Source organism: Pongo abelii, chromosome 14 (assembly GCF_028885655.2).
Source record: "Pongo abelii isolate AG06213 chromosome 14, NHGRI_mPonAbe1-v2.0_pri, whole genome shotgun sequence".
In the NCBI taxonomy this organism is placed as follows: Eukaryota; Metazoa; Chordata; class Mammalia; order Primates; family Hominidae; genus Pongo; species Pongo abelii.
The window spans coordinates 54,252,235-54,270,469 of NC_071999.2; the positions used below are offsets into that span (position 1 = coordinate 54,252,235).

General features: G+C 39.9%; 1 protein-coding gene across 3 annotated transcripts in view; it reads left to right on the plus strand.

The window, feature by feature from the left end:
* Positions 1-16,165, plus strand: part of CDADC1 (cytidine and dCMP deaminase domain containing 1) — a 45,405-nt gene extending 29,240 nt beyond the window's left edge. For all 3 annotated transcript variants that reach the window (NM_001132159.1, XM_054528674.2, XM_024257604.3), the window contains 4 exon segments: positions 1,038-1,207; positions 3,210-3,399; positions 8,917-8,977; positions 14,364-16,165. In NM_001132159.1, the coding sequence (NP_001125631.1) occupies positions 1,038-1,207; positions 3,210-3,399; positions 8,917-8,977; positions 14,364-14,437 (495 nt within the window). In that variant the 3' untranslated portion in view covers positions 14,438-16,165.
* The last annotated feature ends 2,070 nt before the right edge of the window (positions 16,166-18,235 follow it).

Genomic DNA, 18,235 nt, shown 5'->3' on the forward strand with positions numbered 1-18,235 from the left:
AAAAATTACCCAGGCATAGTGACATGTGCCTGTGGTCCCAGCTACTTGGGAGACTGAGGTGGGAGGATGACTTGAGCCCAGGAAGTCAAACCTGGGTGACAGAGTGAGACCCTGTCTCTAAATAAATAAATAAATAAATAAATAACTCAGCATGATGTTTGACATTTAGTAAATGTTCAGATTTATTAATGAGATAATATTTTGTTTGCAGGCTTTTGTTAGCTATTACATGATTTTTATGAAGCTGCTTCAGTAATGAGTCTGTTGATACTATCACGAGTAATTATAATATATTGAAATTTAATAAGATTTATAGCATATTCCAAAAAAACTATTACACACACATTATTGATAAAATATTTCATTCTAATAATTGATAAAGCATTCATATTAACTATTTCTCTTTAAAAGAGAAATAAGAAAGAGCCATTGAGGTAAGAAGTTCTATAATAATATGCATATAATAGAGGCTCAATAAATACTGAAGATGAAAATGCATTTTTTATTTTCCAACTAAATCACAATAGCACATTTTTCGCCCAACAGAAATTTTCTGTTTAAAGTATTTAAAATTTTTTGACTTGCTAACCAGTAGCATGGCACAGAGCACATAAGAAATTAACAATCACTTGTTGAGTACCTGCTATATACAGAACACTCGAACATGTTGAAGGGATAGAAAAGAAATATATAACATGGTTTCTGCTCTCCAGGATCTTATAATTTATTTGGGAAGTAATATCTGAATCAATTGAAATAATTTGTTAGTTAAGTAAGATAGTATTTAATTAATTGCAAAAAACAAGGACTTCCTTGAGATTATAGATTAGAGAGGTGGTCAGTCTTCTTGGAATTTAGCTTTGACAAGATCACACTGCAGTAGGAGTATCTGGTATTATATTTTTTGATAGCTCAGCTTACTGTAGAAAATTGAATGAATATTCATTATACAAAGTATGACAGCAAGCTTCAACAATACATTGCAAAGTGTCTTTTCAGAATGTTGAAACTAACCATTGGTTTGCTCACTCTCATAGAGAAGTTGTGATGGAACAGGTGCCATGTACTTCGTAGGATGTGGTTACAATGCTTTTCCTGTTGGATCTGAGTATGCTGACTTCCCACACATGGATGACAAGCAGAAAGACAGAGAAATAAGGAAATTCAGATACATCATACATGCGGAACAGAATGCCTTGACATTTAGGTATGAAATCCTTCTTGGTGTACTTTTCTTTAAAATGTAGCAAGGGTTGGTTGAAATTAATTTTCTTATAACTGTAATTTATTTCCTTTTTCAAATTCCAAGAAAGTTTCCTTTCAGAAGTCTAACTTTGGTAAAGCTTGGTCCTCACTGCCAGACCCGAAGCTATGACCTGACCTGAGGTCATCGCCTCTTCAGGCCTTCCCATTTGTTGAGCATGTCTTTTTTTCCCTTCCCTTCCCTCACTCCAATACGAAACTGCTTGAAGTTTATCCTTTGGGATCTTGCTCAGCCTCTCTCATATTTCTGGATGTTAAGAGCTCCTTTGTTTTCTAAATCTGGAGCACGCATTTATTAATACAGTTACATGCCACAGAAAGACATTTTGAGCAACGATGGACTACCTGCACAACGTGTTCCCATAAGATTATAACAGAGCTGAAAAATTCCTGTTACTGAGTTAAGTAGCCATTGTAACATCACACGTTACCTTTTTTATGTTTAGATACACAAATACTTAACCATTGTGTTACAGTGGCCTGCAGTATTCAGAATAGGGCTTTATAATGAACCAAATTGCTTCAAAAGAGCTTTTGTTAGCGATTATAGCTGTTAATTTACATCATTTTCACAAACACTTCTCAGCCTTTACCATTAAGGTAAAGGGATTAAAAACTGTGTAAGACATGGCTCCTGTCCTTGCAGAGCTTCCAATGCAGTAGGGGATATGAGACGGCATCCACCTCGTGCTGTGGATTCTGTGGGAGGGGCAAATGTAAAGTGCTGCGGATATTCTGGAGCTGCTATGGACAAATGGGAGAGTGCAAGGGAAAGGCTTTAGGGAAGAACTGGCATCTGAACTGAGCTTTAAAGGATTCCTAGACTGGGGCAATTGGAAGGGAAGGGAAAACCATTCTCGCTTCTAGCATAAGCAATGGTCTAGAAGTAGGAAAATCCGTGGTGTGTTTAGGAGCATGAATATTCCAGTTAGGTTGGAATGTGGACACAAGGGAAATGCAGCTCACAAGGACAGGCTGGGACTGGACTCGAGAGGACTTTGAGTTTATGCTCCATTTGGTAGGCAGTGGGGAAATGGAATGGCATTGACAGAGCCATACACTACAGATTATGTAGGTAGTATTGTTTGAACAGACTAGATGCATAGAATTCTGTTGGCCTAGTCCAGGTGAACGTAAATAACAGTCTCAACAAGGAAGATGGATATGGAAGGCTGGCGGTGGAGGAATTGAAGATGGCTGGCTGAGAGCTGCGTAAGCCTCAGAACCCGGAAGTCAGTCCTTGTAGCCCCAGTCGTTAGTCCTAAACTACTCTCAGCATGCAAAATTTCACCCAAAATTCCCTCTGTTCTTTTCCTTGTCCTCTTCATTACAGATTTACTTACTTCATTTTGTACGGAGGTGTGAATATTTCAAATAGAAACTTTTCTTTTTAAAATTATCCTATGATAGGGAAGGGGTAAGGGAACTATAAGTCAAAACAGAACTTAAATATTTAATTATTCATTTAATAAACATTTATTGAATATCTACTAGGTACCAGATAGGGCTGTGTCATTTGTCTAACAAGATGAGTTAGTGTCTAATCAGACATGATTAGCTCTTAAGGTATCAGTTTCAAATCTGATTCCAGTATTCTAAACAGGTACTTACTTAGAAAGCATTGGGGGGGTTTTCTCTCTTTCTTTGGTGTCTGTATCTTCCTGATTTCATTTATTTTGTAATATGAAACTGAACCTCTTACTTAGAATCAATAAATTATTTTTAGTTATAATAATTGTCATGTTCAGGTTGTATCATAACACTTTTGTGGGTTTACATACTTTGAACATTCAGTAATTCAGCAAGTCTAAGGCTTGATGATCATTATTAATAATGTCATAAATCTGTTTTTAAAACAGCTCAATTTTAGTGTTTAAAGATTTTTCTAAAAAATAACTTACCCTTTCAGAAACGACCTTTCTGATATTTTATAATTTTTTTTGTAGGTGTCAAGAAATAAAACCAGAAGAAAGAAGCATGATTTTTGTGACAAAGTGCCCATGTGATGAGTGTGTACCTTTAATTAAAGGTGCAGGCATAAAACAAATCTATGCAGGAGATGTAGATGTTGGAAAAAAGAAGGCAGACATCTCTTACATGAGGTTTGGGGAGCTTGAAGGTGTTAGCAAATTTACGGTAAGTAGATACACATTTTTTTCAGGTGTATTTTGTATTATGTTGTTAGGTACCCTGCTGCAATATTGTAAGTTAGTGATTCCCACCCTTTTAAAGAGTTTCAACAAATTATTATTATTATTATTATTATTATTATTATTATTATTTGAGACAGAGTCTCTCTCTGTTGCCTAGGCTGGAGTGCCAGTGCCTCGATCTCGGCTCACCACAACCTCCGCCTCCTGGGTTCAAGTGATTCTCCTGTCTCAGCCTCCCCAGTAGCTGGGATTACAGGCGCCCGCCACCACGCCTGGCTAATTTTTGTGTTTTTAGTAGAGACGGGGTTTCGCCATGTTGTCTGGGCTGGTCTCAAACTCCTGAGCTCAGATGATCCGCCCGCCTCCGTCTCCCAAAGTGCTGGGATTACAGGCGTAAGCCACCGCGCCCGGCCGAGTTTCAACAAATTATTATTATTGAGTTTATTTATAAGTGCAAACCCTTACCTAACTGCAACTGTTCAGCTAAGGATTCCTGCCTTATGAATTTACATCTCTGTAGAGAATTGAGCCAGTGGATCTTTTGGTGCCATCTGGTGGCTGATAAAAGAAAAATCTCTGACCCATCTCTTCCCTCTTCTTTCTGGCTTGGAGCGGTGGATAGAGGTGAAAATACTTAAGCAGTCCCCACGCTTTTCGGCACCAGTGACCGGTTTTGTGGAAGACAATTTTTCCACAGATGGGGTGATGGTTTTGGAATGAAACTATTCCACCTCAGATCATCAGGCAATAGATTCTCATAAGGAGCACGCAGCCTAAATCCCACAGGTGTGCAGTTCACAATAGGGTTCTGCTCCTATGAGAATCTAATTCCACCGCTCATCTGACAGGAGGTGGAGCTCAGGCGGTAATGCTCGCTCGCCTGCACTCACTTACTGCCGTGCGGCCCAGTTCATAACAGGCCACGGACCGGTACTGGTTGCTGCCAAAGGTTTGGGATCCCCTGCAATAGTTTAAAGGTCACCCCTACCCCCAAATAAAGGGAGGTGCACACACACACACACACACACACACACACACACACACACACATTTCTCATGAGAAAAATCAGGAAAAAAAGAATATTTATCTGTTTGTTTATTTATTTATATATTTATTTTGAGATGGAGTTTCACTCATTGCCCAGGCTGGAGTGCAATGGCGTGATCTCGGCTCACTGCAAACTCGGGTTCCAGCGATTCTCCTGCCTTGCTACCCCCGCCCCCCACCCCCCAGTATCTGGGATTACAGGCGCACGCCACCATGCCCAGATAATTTTTTGTATTTTTAATAGAGACAGGGTTTCACCACGTTGGCCAGGCTGCTCTTGAACTCCTGACCTCAGGTGATACACGGGCCTTGGCCTCCCAAAGTGCTGGGATTACAGGCATGAGCCACCACGACTGGCCCGAGAAAAAAAGAATTTCTTATTTGATAGTTCCAAAAATGTACTGAGGTAGTTCATGGAAAACTCAAGAACTTTTAACTCTTTATACCTCTTCACTATTTGGGTTTTGGTTTTTGTGGTTTTTTTGTTTTGTTTTGTTTTTGCTTTAGTTTTTGTTTTTGTTTTGAGACAGGGTCTCATTATCTCACCCAGGCTGGAGTGCAGTGGCATCATCTGGGCAATCTCTGTCTCCTGGGCTCAAGTGATCTGCCTGCCTCAGCCTCCCAAAGTGCTGGGATTACAAGCATGAGCCACTGTTCTCAGCCTATTTTGGTTTTCAAAAAAACTTTTTATTTGGAAAAAACCTTAAGCATACAGAAAAGTTATAAAAACACTACAAAGAAATTTTTTCCCAGAAGTTGTTGACATGATACCAGCTCACCCTTTATTTCTTCAAATGAGAAATAACCACATAACTACAATACAACCATAAAAATCAGGAAATTAACATTGATACATTACTGCCAGTAATCCACAGATTCCAGTCAAGGTTCATCAGCTGCCCAAGAAATGTCTTATATAGCAGGGTTCCCCAACCCCTGGGTACCAGTTCAGAAGCTTCTTCTGTATTTACGGTCGCTCCCCATTGCTCACATTACTGCTTAAGCTCTGCCTCCTGTCAGATCAGCAGCGGCATTAGACTCTCATATGAGTGTGAACCCTATTGTGAACTGCCCATGCGAGGGATCTGGGTTGTGTACTCCTTATGAGAATCTAAAGCCTGATGATCCTCCACTCCTCACCATCTGGTCTGTGGAAAAACTTCCATGAAACCGGTACCTGGTCCCTGGTGCCACCAAGGTTGGGGACTGCTTTTATATAGCAAAAGGATTCTGTCTAGAATCGTACATTGTTTCTATGACATCCAATGATATAATCCTGGCATTGAATGAGTTAATGTAACATTTAACTACTAGAATTTGCAGTGGGAAGAAAAATTATATAAAAGGACCCTTTATAAATTTCAGCTTTACGTTCCTGCCATATACATCAGTTTGAATCCAGGGTACCTGGAACATACATACATGTGATTAACTTGGACATATAACATATAATTATATACGTATATAATTTTAAATATAGAAACATACTATCCAGTGTCTGTCATGTGTATATGAAGTATCATAAGTTTTTACCATTTGTAATATTGTCATTTTTTTCTAATTGTCTTATTTAAAGTTTATCACATTTTTAAATGAGAGGGGTGTTGACATGGCACTGAAAGAAGGCAGAGATGGGAAAGATACCTTTTTTGTAAAACTCAATAAAAGCTTATATCCAACTAGTCAGAGAAATCTCTACTTCTGTGTTTTTGTTTTCTGTCTCTTCATGCCTCCTGAAGAGGGTGAAGAAATAGGTTTTTCAAGTTCTCTTCATAAAGATTAAGTGACTTAATCATAAAGATTAAGGACTATGAGTGATGGGTTATGGAGAATTCTGAAATATCTTGCTTACTGGTAGATTTTAATAGCTTTTCAATTGTAAAGAGAATGAAGAGATCAGAAGAACTTAAGATAGGGCAAGAGAAGCAGAAGGAGGCAGGAAGACTAAGGGGATCTTCAGGGGCAGAGATGGGAAAGGAAGCACCCAGTTGGGCCAGACCCTCCTGGGAGTACCGTCACTCAGGCACACGTTCCAAAGGCTGTTCATGGTTGTTCTCTGTTCTACCTCCAATGAAGATGAGCTGTCCATCTTCTCATCTTTCTCATCTGGACTGGCTGCAAATATTATGTAGATGGTTAGCTAGATACCTAGTTTGGTAAATGCCAGTAATTAACATGAACTAGAATTTGTTCTAAATCTGAATTTCAGTACCAAGATTATCAAAAATAGTGTGTGTCAATAAATTTGGTATTTGTATTTAAGATTAAAGCAAATTGAAATTAACTTTGAAAGATTTTTGCTTTCCTTTTTGATATGTTACCATGGACCTTGAGATAAGTAGTTCTACTCTGTGGTGTTGTCGCAAACCAGGCTAGGACTGGGCAACACTGTTTTCAAGAATAGATTTTATCAACCTGTATCCATGTCCACATACTTAGTTTTTTGTTTTCTCTTTAATATGTGTGGATTTTTCTCTATTAGGTTACATTACTTATTTTTATTATGAAAGTAGTATATGCTCATTGTAGAAGACTAGGAAAATAAAAAAGAACGTGTATTATCTCACAACTCATAGATACCACAATTAACATGTTGCTGTATTTTCTGTCACTAAAAGCTCTTTTAAAAATATTTTAAATAATTTAACACAATATTCCAACCCATAGGCCTGACTTATTTAACCATTCCCATGTTGTTGGACACCTGGATTGTTTCTAAGTTTTTACAGTTATAAGAAGGCTTTTTATGAATGTCCTTAAACATAAATTCAGGATTACTTGTTTTTACTTTGTCTGCCTAAATTAATAGGTTTTAGTGGTTTGATGTCTTTCAAAAAATGCCTCATTTTAAACATTTTTTGGTAATTTCTCATGTAGCTTCCTACCCTTTCTGAGTCTTCTCTCTTTCTTGGTACTACCCTAAACCATCCCATTTCTTTAAGTGACCAACCAGTTCTAGATGTCCTCCCTTTCCAAGGACTTTTAATACATGGTAAAATGTTTGTCCTGTATCTCATCCCCCCTCAAGGCTCATGATGTTAACTAGTTAATCTGATGAGTGAATTGGTGCTTATGGAAGAGGCTCCCGGGTAATCCATATTTGTGTGTCCTGAGATGGTGCTCTAGCAGGGCCTTTTGGTTAAGTCATTAGTGATTCTGATAGAGGTTCTAGCCAGCTGAGAAAAGAAGGGCTGTGCCGATTACTCTCCATTTTTATTTTCTGCTGCTCCAATATTCTATGTAATATCTGAGAATCTTCAGGCTTCCCTATTTATTCCTGAATGGTTGAGATGAAATACGGTAATCAGAGGAGATATATGATATGATATAAAATGATATGATGTAGGTAGTAGTTTATGATATAACAACATTAAAAGGCAAGGTAATCTTGGTCATATTTTCTTTTTCTTTTTTTTTTTTTCTTTTTTTTTTTTTTTGGTGATACGGATATGGAGTCTTGCTCTGTCTTCCAGGCTGGAGTGCAGTGGCGCGATCTCGGCTCACTGCAAGCTCCACCTCCCCGGTTCTCGCCATTCTCCTGCCTCAGCCTCTCGATTAGCTGGGACTACAGGCACCCGCCACCACGCCCAGCTAATTTTTTGTATTTTTAGTAGAGGCGGGGTTTCACCGTGTTAGCCAGGATGGTCTCGATCTGACCTCGTGATCTACCTGCCTTGGCCTCCCAAAGTGCTGGGATTACAGGCATGAGCCACTGTGCCTGGCCTACCTTGGTCATATTTTCATTCTTTAATACCCAGGCCTTTTCTAGCTAGTATAAGAGATAGAATACAATGCGATGTTAATTCCATAGTACTGGGCATGGGTTCTAATTCTGTTGCCTCCTGTAGTTAGGGTGTAACCTGAGACAAGTCACTCCAATCCTCTGGTCTTCCACTTACTTCCAATTAAAATGAATGTAAAGAATCTTCAACTTCTCTAAGAGTATTGATTTGAATCCCAGAAGTTATATCATTCAGGATCACTCAGTGTGGCATTATTAGGGCTTTGTTAATTTGAACATGCTAACTCCTTTTTCTTCTATTTTTTTATTTTTTTATTTTTCAAGATGGAGGCTTGCTCTGTCACCAAAGCTGAAGTGCAGTGGCACCATCTCAGCTCACTGCAACCTCCATCTCCCAGGTTCAAGCAATTCTCTTACCTCAGCCTCCCAAGTAGCTGGGACTACAGGCACGTGCCACCACGCCCGGCTAATTTTTGTATTTTTATTAGAGACGGAGTTTCACCATGTTGGCCAGGTTGGTCTCAAACTCCTTTACTCAGGTAATCCACCTACCTTGGCCTCCCAAAGTGCTGGGATTACAGGTGTGACCCACTATGCCCAGCCATTTTTCTTCCATTTTTAAGAAGTTGTTTTGATATTTAAAATCAATGTGCTGGAATGCTATGTATTAAATCCTTTTTAAACAAGTAAAATGTTTGTGCACTCTTACAGTGGCAGCTGAATCCATCAGGAGCTTATGGTCTTGAACAAAATGAGCCTGAAAGGAGAGAAAGTAAGTATCTATGTACTGAGGTGAACTTTGTTGCTGAGGAGAAAGGATATACAGTGAATTTTAATGAACAGGTGATGAAAATTATTGTGTTAATAGATGGAACATATTATTTTTGAAGGTTAGATTTTTGCCATTCAATTTGTTCATAAATATTTGTGGGTCTACCATATGCTAGGTGCTATGGAAAGTGCTGATTAATAATTACTCCTATAGAATCTACAGGTTAATACAAATAACTATGCACAAATTTACTTTATAAATTAAATGCATATGAAACAGTAAACAACAATGCTCTTCTGTAACAAAACAAAAGCTTACTGGGGAGTGAGAAAGGAAAAGTATATATAATTAGTACAGATGGATCGGGACCAAATGATGAGGATATATACATTCTTCTAGAGTAAAACCACATTTGCCCAGATTGGAAATGTTCTGATTACTTGAATAATCTGATTAACTAAGAATCGTCACAGCTACCATAATGAATTACTAGTCTTTAAAGCTTTATTATTCATATACTACTACAGATATTTTGAATGTAATATAATCTTTGAGAAGTCTTACAGTTCTTTAGGCACATAATTTTAGACAGGAATGCTATAAATTATTCTAAAACAGTAACTATAGGCCAGGTGTCGTGGCTCATGCCTATAATCCCAGCACTTTGGGAGGCCAAGGCAGGGGGATCACTTGAAGTCAGGAATTCGAGATCAGCTTGGCCAACATGGTGAAACCTCGTCTCTACTAAAAATACAAAAAATAGCCGGGCATCATAGCACATGCCTGTAATCCCAGCTACTTGGGAGTTTGAGGCAGGAGAATCACTTGAATCCAGGAGGTGGAGGTTGCAGTGAGCCGAGATAGCACCACTGCACTCCAGCCTGGGTGACAGGGCAAAACTCTGTCTCTAAAAATAAAAATAAAAATAAAACAGTAACTATATTATCGAATTATTTGGATTTGCAGTAAATGGAAGTTTTCTGTAAGTTTTCTTGATAATAACAATTTTTTAACCTTGAAAAATCAAGAAATATAAAGGCCTCAGAATAATTTATCTGAATATATTGATTTTCAGTGTTCTGAATTAGCTTTATTTGATTCAAATAGAAAATGTATTGTTTACAATTTGGAAAAAAGTACATATCCACTGCATCTTTCTTTTTAAAAATTTATCAGCAAAAAAGGCCCTATCTATCTATCTATCTGTCTGTCTCTCTGTCTATCTGTCTATCTATACATCTGATTAAATAATGTATACTCAATGACAGTGTTTGAAGAGGCCAATGAATAATTTCCTATGTTAGGGAAAAGACACAAAAAGCACGAATCATAAAAAAAGGTAATTTATCTATGTTACAATGAAGAACATCTGTTCATTAAAGGATATCACTAGGCCAGGTGCAGTGGCTCATGCCTGTAATCCCAGCACTTTGGAAGGCTGAGGAGGGTGAATTGCTTGAGCCCAGGAGTTCGAGACCAGGCTAGGCAACATGGCAAAACCCTCTCTCTACAAAAAATACAAAAATTAGCCAATTTTGGTGGCACATGCCTGTGGTCCCAGCTACTCAGGAGGCTGAGGTGGAAGGATCTCTTGAGCATGAAGAGGTTGAGGCTGCAGTGATCCATGATTGTACCACTCTACTCCAACCTTGGCAACAGAGTGAGACCCTGCCTTAAAAAAAAAAAAAAAAAAAAAAAAAGATATCACTAAAAGAGTGCAAAGGCAAGCTATGGAATATGGGGAGATACTTGCCACTTATAATCAACAAAGGGCTTGTACCTAGGATTTATTATTCCTAGATCACTAAGGAAAAGGAAGACATGCTGTGGTTAAAGCCCCAAGATTGGAAGGAGGGGAAAAAAGGAAGGCTTCTGGTTTGCTGGCGATGTTTTATTTATTGACCCAGATGATGGTTACATATGTTCGCTTTGTGGCAGTTCAACTGAACGGTTAAGTTTATGTTTATGCATTTTTGAACAAGTGTTTTATCTCAATAAACAATACCCCATTTCCTTTTTAATTATATAATAGTTTTACTGATATGTAATTCATCTATCATAAATTTGCTCTTTAGTAGATTCATGAAGTTGTACAGGCATCACTACAACATAATTTCAGAACATTTTCATTATCTGAGAAAGAAGTCTCATGCCCATTTGCAGTCACTCCCCATTCTTCCCTCCCCCTAGCCCTAGGCAACCACGCTTTCAGTTTTTATGGATTAGTCTATTCTGGCCATTTCATATAAATGGAATCATACAATATGTAATTCCTTTCCAATTTTTGATTCAGTTGAGAAATAGACACCAGAATCAACAGATGAAAGTTACAACACCAGCTTTGTTGTTAGACTGGGGTTTGACCTTTGGGTAAATCAGTCTGTCTAACTCAGAGAGGGACTTGCTGCTGGATACTCTCTCAGTGCCAGTAGCAGGGGCAAACAGAAGGAAGGCAGGCGGTGTGACTGACAACTCTCAAGTGCCCTTCCACTCCATACAAATGGAACCCAGGTAACCCATAACAAGCATTCTTTTTAAAGAGTCACGGGGCTTTCAAGAAAATAAGAGAAATATTCTCCTAAGAACAAAATAGAGATAAGAAGGCATTTTGCTAGAATCTGAGGAGCAATAGTAAATGAACACAATAGCCAGAGCTATCCTGGGGACAAATGTCCATATAAGCTGGGATCTGAGAGCAGGTCTGGGTCTGCTGCAAGGTGAGTGAACTGAACTTAGTTCACCCAATCAGCACACAAAAAGATGATTAAACTTATTAGTAGTCAGAGAAATGCAAATTAACATTGCATGGAAGTAGCTTTTTTTTTTTTCTTTTTTTTTGTGACGGAGTCTCACTCTGTCACCCAGGCTGGAGTGCAGTGGCGTGATCCCGGCTCACTGCAACCTCCACCTCCCAGGTTCAAGCGATTCTCCTGCCTCAGCCTCCCAAGTATCTGGGATTACAGGCGTGCACCACCATGCCCAGCTAATTTTGTATTTTTAGTAGAGATGAGGTTTCACCACGTTGGCTAGGCTGGTCTCGAACTCTGGACCTCAGGTGATCTGCCCGCCTCGGCCTCCGAAAGTGCTGGGATTACTGGCATGAGCCACCACACCTGGCCTGAAATAGCATTTTTTATAAGTATATGCCCTAGAGAAACTCTTGCATATTGCACAAGAGTCAGAGAGACAAAGAATTTGTTGCTATATTGTTCTTAAAAGCAAAAACTGGAAATAACACAAACGTTTGTTTTGGGTGATTAGATAAAAATATTATGGTGTATTCCCACAACGGACTACTATATAGCAGTGAAAACAAGTGAACTAGAGCTACATTCTTCAACATGGGTGAATCTTAGAAATATAAATGTTGAATTTAACAAAGCAAACTAGAGAATTATGATACCATTTCTGTATAAAGTTTAAAAAGACATACCATATATTGGTTAAATGTGGTAGGCCAGGCATGGTGCTCACACCTATAATCCCAGCATGTTGGGAGACTGAAGTGGGCCGATTGCTTGAGCCCAGGAGTTCAAGACCAGCCTGGGCATCACAGCAAAACTCCATCTCTACAAAAGATACAAAAAATTAGTTTGGCATGGTGGCCTGTGCCTGTAGTCCCAGCTATCCCAGAGGCTGACATAGGAGGATCACCTGAGCCCAGGAGGTTGAGGATGCAGTGGGCTGAGATCGCACCACTGCACTCCAGCCTGGGTAACAGAGTGACACAGACAGACCCTGTCTCAAAAAATATATAAATAAATAAATAAAATATACTTTAATATATAGTATATACAGTAAAGTTATTGTTAAGAAGCAATCGATTGATAAACACAAAAATCAAGATAGGAGTTGCCTCTGAGTGGGGTGAAAGGGGATGGGACGAGAGAGGGAGCGCACGGGAATTGGTAATGTTCTAGTTGTTGGATTCGGCAGTATGTTTTGTTTTTTTTCCATCTCCCCCCCACACACACATAATGTAGTTTTATTCAGTTTTAAACAAAATGTAACTCTTTTGGGGCAGTAAGTTCATGAGTGTTCATTTTATTGTTAGGCTTTAGAACTCCCATCTGTATTATGTACATATTATTATATATTACATAATACGTTATATAGAGAGAGACAGAATGTTTCAAATATTACATAATACGATGAGAACGAGAAAGAGAAAGGGGTGGCTTTCCAGATCTACCTCTGGAAGGCAAGTCTGAGCCCTGGCGCAGGTGTCCTTGGGACAAGGAAACAGCAGGGCAGAACATACAGGCTCGAGGCAGGAAATCCCTCAAAAGATGGGAAGAAACGGGCAGAAGGAAGCTTTTGCAGGTGATAGATGTGTTCATTGTCTTGACTGTGGGGACAGTTTCATGAATGTGTACTTATGTCAGAAATCATGAAACTGGACTAAGCAAAATGGCTTCTTCCTGTGATCCCATCATTTTGGGAGGCTGAGTTGGGAGGATTGCTTGAGGCCAAGAGTTCAAGACCAGCTTGGGTAACAGACTGAGAACCCCATCTCTACAAATATTACAAATTAAAAAAGATTCATCAAACTATACACTTTAAATATGTTTAGTTTATTGTATACTTTAAACATGTATCATTTATTGTACAAATAAAGCTATTAAAAACAAAAGCCAGGAAGAGGTTGAAGCCATACTCTTTTCCCAGCCTGCCCGGTCAGATAAGTCCGTCTTCCTTCCAGTCCCCAGATTCTCCCTACCCCACACACAGTCCCCTTCTCCCTTAGGAGGTACATTTTGTTTCCTCCAGTCTAGTAATAGGACTTCCCCCCACCAAAAACATAAAAGAAAAAGTTTTATGAATTACTTGCCGTACACTGTTGAGTGAATTGAGTTTTTGTTTTTGTTTTTTGCTTTTATTTTTGAGACAGGATCTCGCTGTGTCATCCAGGTTGGAATGCAGTGGCACAGTCATGGTTCACTGCAGACTCGGCCTCTCTGGGCTCAAACAGTCCTCCCACCTCAGCCTCCTGAGTAGCTGGGATTACAGGCGTGCGCCACAACACCTGTTTTTCAAAAAAAAAAAAAAATTTTTATAGAGATGGGGTCTCCCTATGCTGCGCAAGCTGGTCTTGAACTCTTGGGATCAAGTTATCGTCCCTCCTCAGCCTCCAAAAGTGTTAGAATTACAGACGTGAGCCATTGCACCCGGCCAATGTGAATCCAATTTTTAAAAGCCAGATTCTGTATTGCCTGAGAGCAAGTTATCTAGATTGGATTCTCTACAATTGAGAATTTGAAGATAAAATAAAGTGAAAGTTCCTTTAACTTAAGCATTGTTTTGCTCTTACAACCTGTAAGGCTGAAACAAGTGCCCATGGGTTTGAAATGAAGCTGTCCTGACCTAGCGTTATTCTCAATGCTAGATGGTGTGTTGAGACCTGTCCCACAGAAGGAAGAGCAGCACCAGGACAAGAAGCTGTGCCTCGGAATCCACTAAGAAGGCCTGTCTACACTGCAGGGGAACCTCAAGAACTTTTCATTGCACTTCTAAAATTCAGCCTTGTTCATTCAGAAAATAAGGATGGATTTTGTGAATAATTGAAAAGATTTTTTAAGGAAGCTAATTTATTTCTAGGATACAAATGGTGTTAATAAGAATATTTGTCTTTTAGATTTATGTGTGGGTTTTCCATAATGTAGTGGTGTGTTATTTTATTACACAAAATGAGGGAGCAATAACTTAAACCAATGTAATCACCAACAGGGACTGATTTCTATTTATCTTGACTTTATATTAGCCAATTTGAAAGGGTCTGCTTCACAAGAGGTCATACCTCTGCAGGGAATCACACACCTTTTGAGAAATATTAATTCTTTTGAATTACAAGAGTGACAGTTAGTAAACTGCTCCAGGGAAATAAGTGTCATCTTTTAAGAGTCAGTGTATAGCAAACCAAAAGGTCACATTTATACCCAAAGCTTTCTAGTAATCAGAATTTACTTAATTAGAATTGACTCATAAAAATAAAGTTAGTGGACTTGGTCTCCATTTTTAAAGTATATTTTATAAATGTTAATTCTGTGGTCCTGTTTATCACAGAGTTTGGGTAGCAATAGGAAGAGAGTGTTATTCTGAGACAGTGTCACTGCTTGATATCACTGACTCTTGAAATCACTAACAGTGAACCTCTAATTTGGTTATGATGTTAACAGAGAAGAAATATTTGAGTCTGGAATATTGAAACTAGCTTTCCTAGAATTCCATTAATAAATGCTGCTCCCATATAGTCTTCCCTTCTGTATAATTAACATAGGTTGTCTCATGGCTTTGATCTTCAAAAGGAAGAGCCTTTTAAAAACATTTGCCAACCTCGAGAATAAATACTGAAAGTCTTGAAAGTATGGTCCTTTCAGCTATTCCAGATTGCTGTCTGTGATTTCTCACATTTTTATTTGCTGAGAAACATTCAGAAAATTATTCCAAAAATGAAGGTACATTTTCTGTTCTCTCCTAGGTTAGAGAGGGGGTGGCCTGGGGTGCTTCATGAGAAATGTCTCCCTGGATCTGCGGTGATCAGATTTGCCTCTGCTTTTGTTCCCTGCCTTTCCACAACATCACACGGCCTCACTGGGCTTCCTACCAGTTTCTCAGAATTACACGCAGAACCATCCAGACATTGGCTCCATGCCAGGGCTGTGACTGCAGCCTGTTTACGACCATGGGGAGTTCAGAGCCACCATACAAGGCAGCCGAGAACCGCCATAAACTACACAGATGGAGGGTATGGGATAGGACGGGAGAGGAGGCGAAGTACACTTAGAGGGAACTAAGGCTGGTTTGAAAACCATGAGTTAAGATATGCTTATCATCAGTATAAAAACACTGAGATTGCTTACCTCCCAAATCGCTTTATTATATTAACTCTCGTGCTTCAGCTCTTGGATTTGTTGTTTCTAACTAACATGTCATGTACACCAAACATTTTATAAATCAATCAGTAAATATTTTGTAAGACCCAAAATCCTGGCATACTGCCAGGTCTGTGGATTTGCCTGTTGGGTGTTGGGATGGGATATGAGAGGAAGAAGCATACAAGTGGGAAAAACTGTGATTAGAAAGGGAAAAATAGGCATTTCCACAGTACTATTAAGAGAGTCATGATAATGCCATTTTTTTTCTTCTGTACAACTGATCAGATTTCAATAAATAATCATTGATGGTTTACTGTGTAGCCTCAGAAGGTGAAGTCTATGAGGGCAGGGAGGTGTGTGTGTGTGTGTGTGTGTGTGTGTGTGTGTACTTTTTAACTGCTGAACCCGTGTCTAGAAGAGTACCTGGCACACAATAGGCATTCCGTAAATATTTGTTGATTGATTGAATGACTGCTAAACACTGCTAGACCCCGGGGATGAGATGTGTGAGAAATGCTTCCTGATCTTAAGACACTCACAGTCAAGTGGAAGATACAAGCATGGAATCAAGTAATTAAGAAGACTGATTCTCAGGCCAGGTGCCATAGCTCACACCTGTAATCCCAGCACTTTGGGAGGCTGAGGGGGGTAGATCAATTGAGGTCAGGAGTTCAAGACCAGCCTGGTCAACATGGTAAAACCCTGTCTGAACTAAAAATACAAAAAAAAAAAAAAAAAAATAGCCAGTCATGGTGTTGCATGCCTGTAATCCCAGCTATTTGGGAGACCGAAGCAGGAGAATCGCATGAACCCAGGAGGCAGAGGTTGCAGTGAGCTGAGATCATGCCACTGCACTCCAGCCTGGACAACAGAGCGAGACTTAGTCTAAAAGAAAAGAAAAGAAAAATGTCTCTGGACAAGCAAACTATTTGTTAGAAGTGCATATTCTTAGGGTGCACCCTAGGCTTACTGAATTAGAACCTCTCAGGATGGGCCCAGCAAGTTGGGGTTTCACGACCTTGCGGGTGATTGTGGTGAACTTTAAGGCTGAGAACTGCCACTGTGGATGTAACTATAGGAACAGTGGGGGCACACGAGGATTTACCAGTGCTCTGGGGAGTCATGGAAAGGGCCCTGTAGAGGCAGAGGTGATGAGGTGGAGCCTGAGGGGATCCAGGGGTTTGCCAGGCAAACAGCGGGAATGAGACAAATTTCGGGGAAAAAGTGATGGAGACAGACTGCTGAGCCACCCCAGGAGCCCAGCTGGGTTTAGAGAAGCTCTGTGGGGCACTTTTGACCCAGATCTATAAATTCCCAGTCTTCATCCCTTAGCCTGAGAAATCAGAACTTACACTTAAACAAAAAATACAATGTCTTTCTAAATTTCAAAGAATGGGAGGATGATGGTAAGTTCATAATTTGTAAAAAAAAAAAAAAAAAAAGCTCTGCCATTTGTTTACTGCCTAAGTGGCCACAGAATATGCTGCTGTGAGGGGAGCTAAGTGTAAGCATCTGCCTGGTTTCCTTCATCCCAGTCATGCAGAGCATACACAGGTGTGTATATTTTCATTGTATTGCTGCTGAAGCTTTTTCTTTCCTTTTTCCTTTTTCAAGACAGGGTCTCACTCTGTTGCCCAGGCTGGAGTGCATTGGTGCCTTCATAGCTCACTGCAGCCTTGACTGTTTTCTGTGCTCAAGTGGTCCTCCCCACCTCAGCCTCCCAAGTAGCTGGGACCACAGGCACGTGCCACCACACCTGGCTAGTTTATTTTTTATTTGTTTATTTTTTGTAGAGACAGGGATCTTGCTATGTTGCCCAGGCTGGTCTTGAACTCCTGGCCTCAGGCAATCCTCCTGCCTCCGCCTCCCAAAGTGCTGTGATTACAGGCATGAGCCATTGCGCCTGGCCATGTTAGCTTTATTTCTGGGTCAATGAATGGCACCAACACTCTATAAACATGAACCCTATCTTTAGTGACACTATGATACATAAATGAGCTTATTGCCCCTGAATGTCTGTATCTAAACCCATGTAACACTTGGGAAGGAGAAAGAAAGAAGTGAGCCCATCTTGGGACAGGAGCTCCTTTGGTGAGTGTAGCACAAAGTGATTTGTTAGGGAAAGCACATGTCTTTCCAGAAGGACATGAGCCAGGACTTTCCTGGAATACTTCCCACCACACCATGATTCTCAGAAATTGGGGTCCAGGCCAGGATGAACGAGGAAGAAACCACAGTTTATCCCAGTGCTGACGCCCACACCCAGAGAGGCCCAGGCCCGGGATGTATCCCAAGGACAAAAGGTGGAGGGAGGAGGCTGCGGGGAGTTCACTTCCTGTGGAGTGAATGGAAACAGCCTGGCTCTGCCTAATGTGCGTGAGGG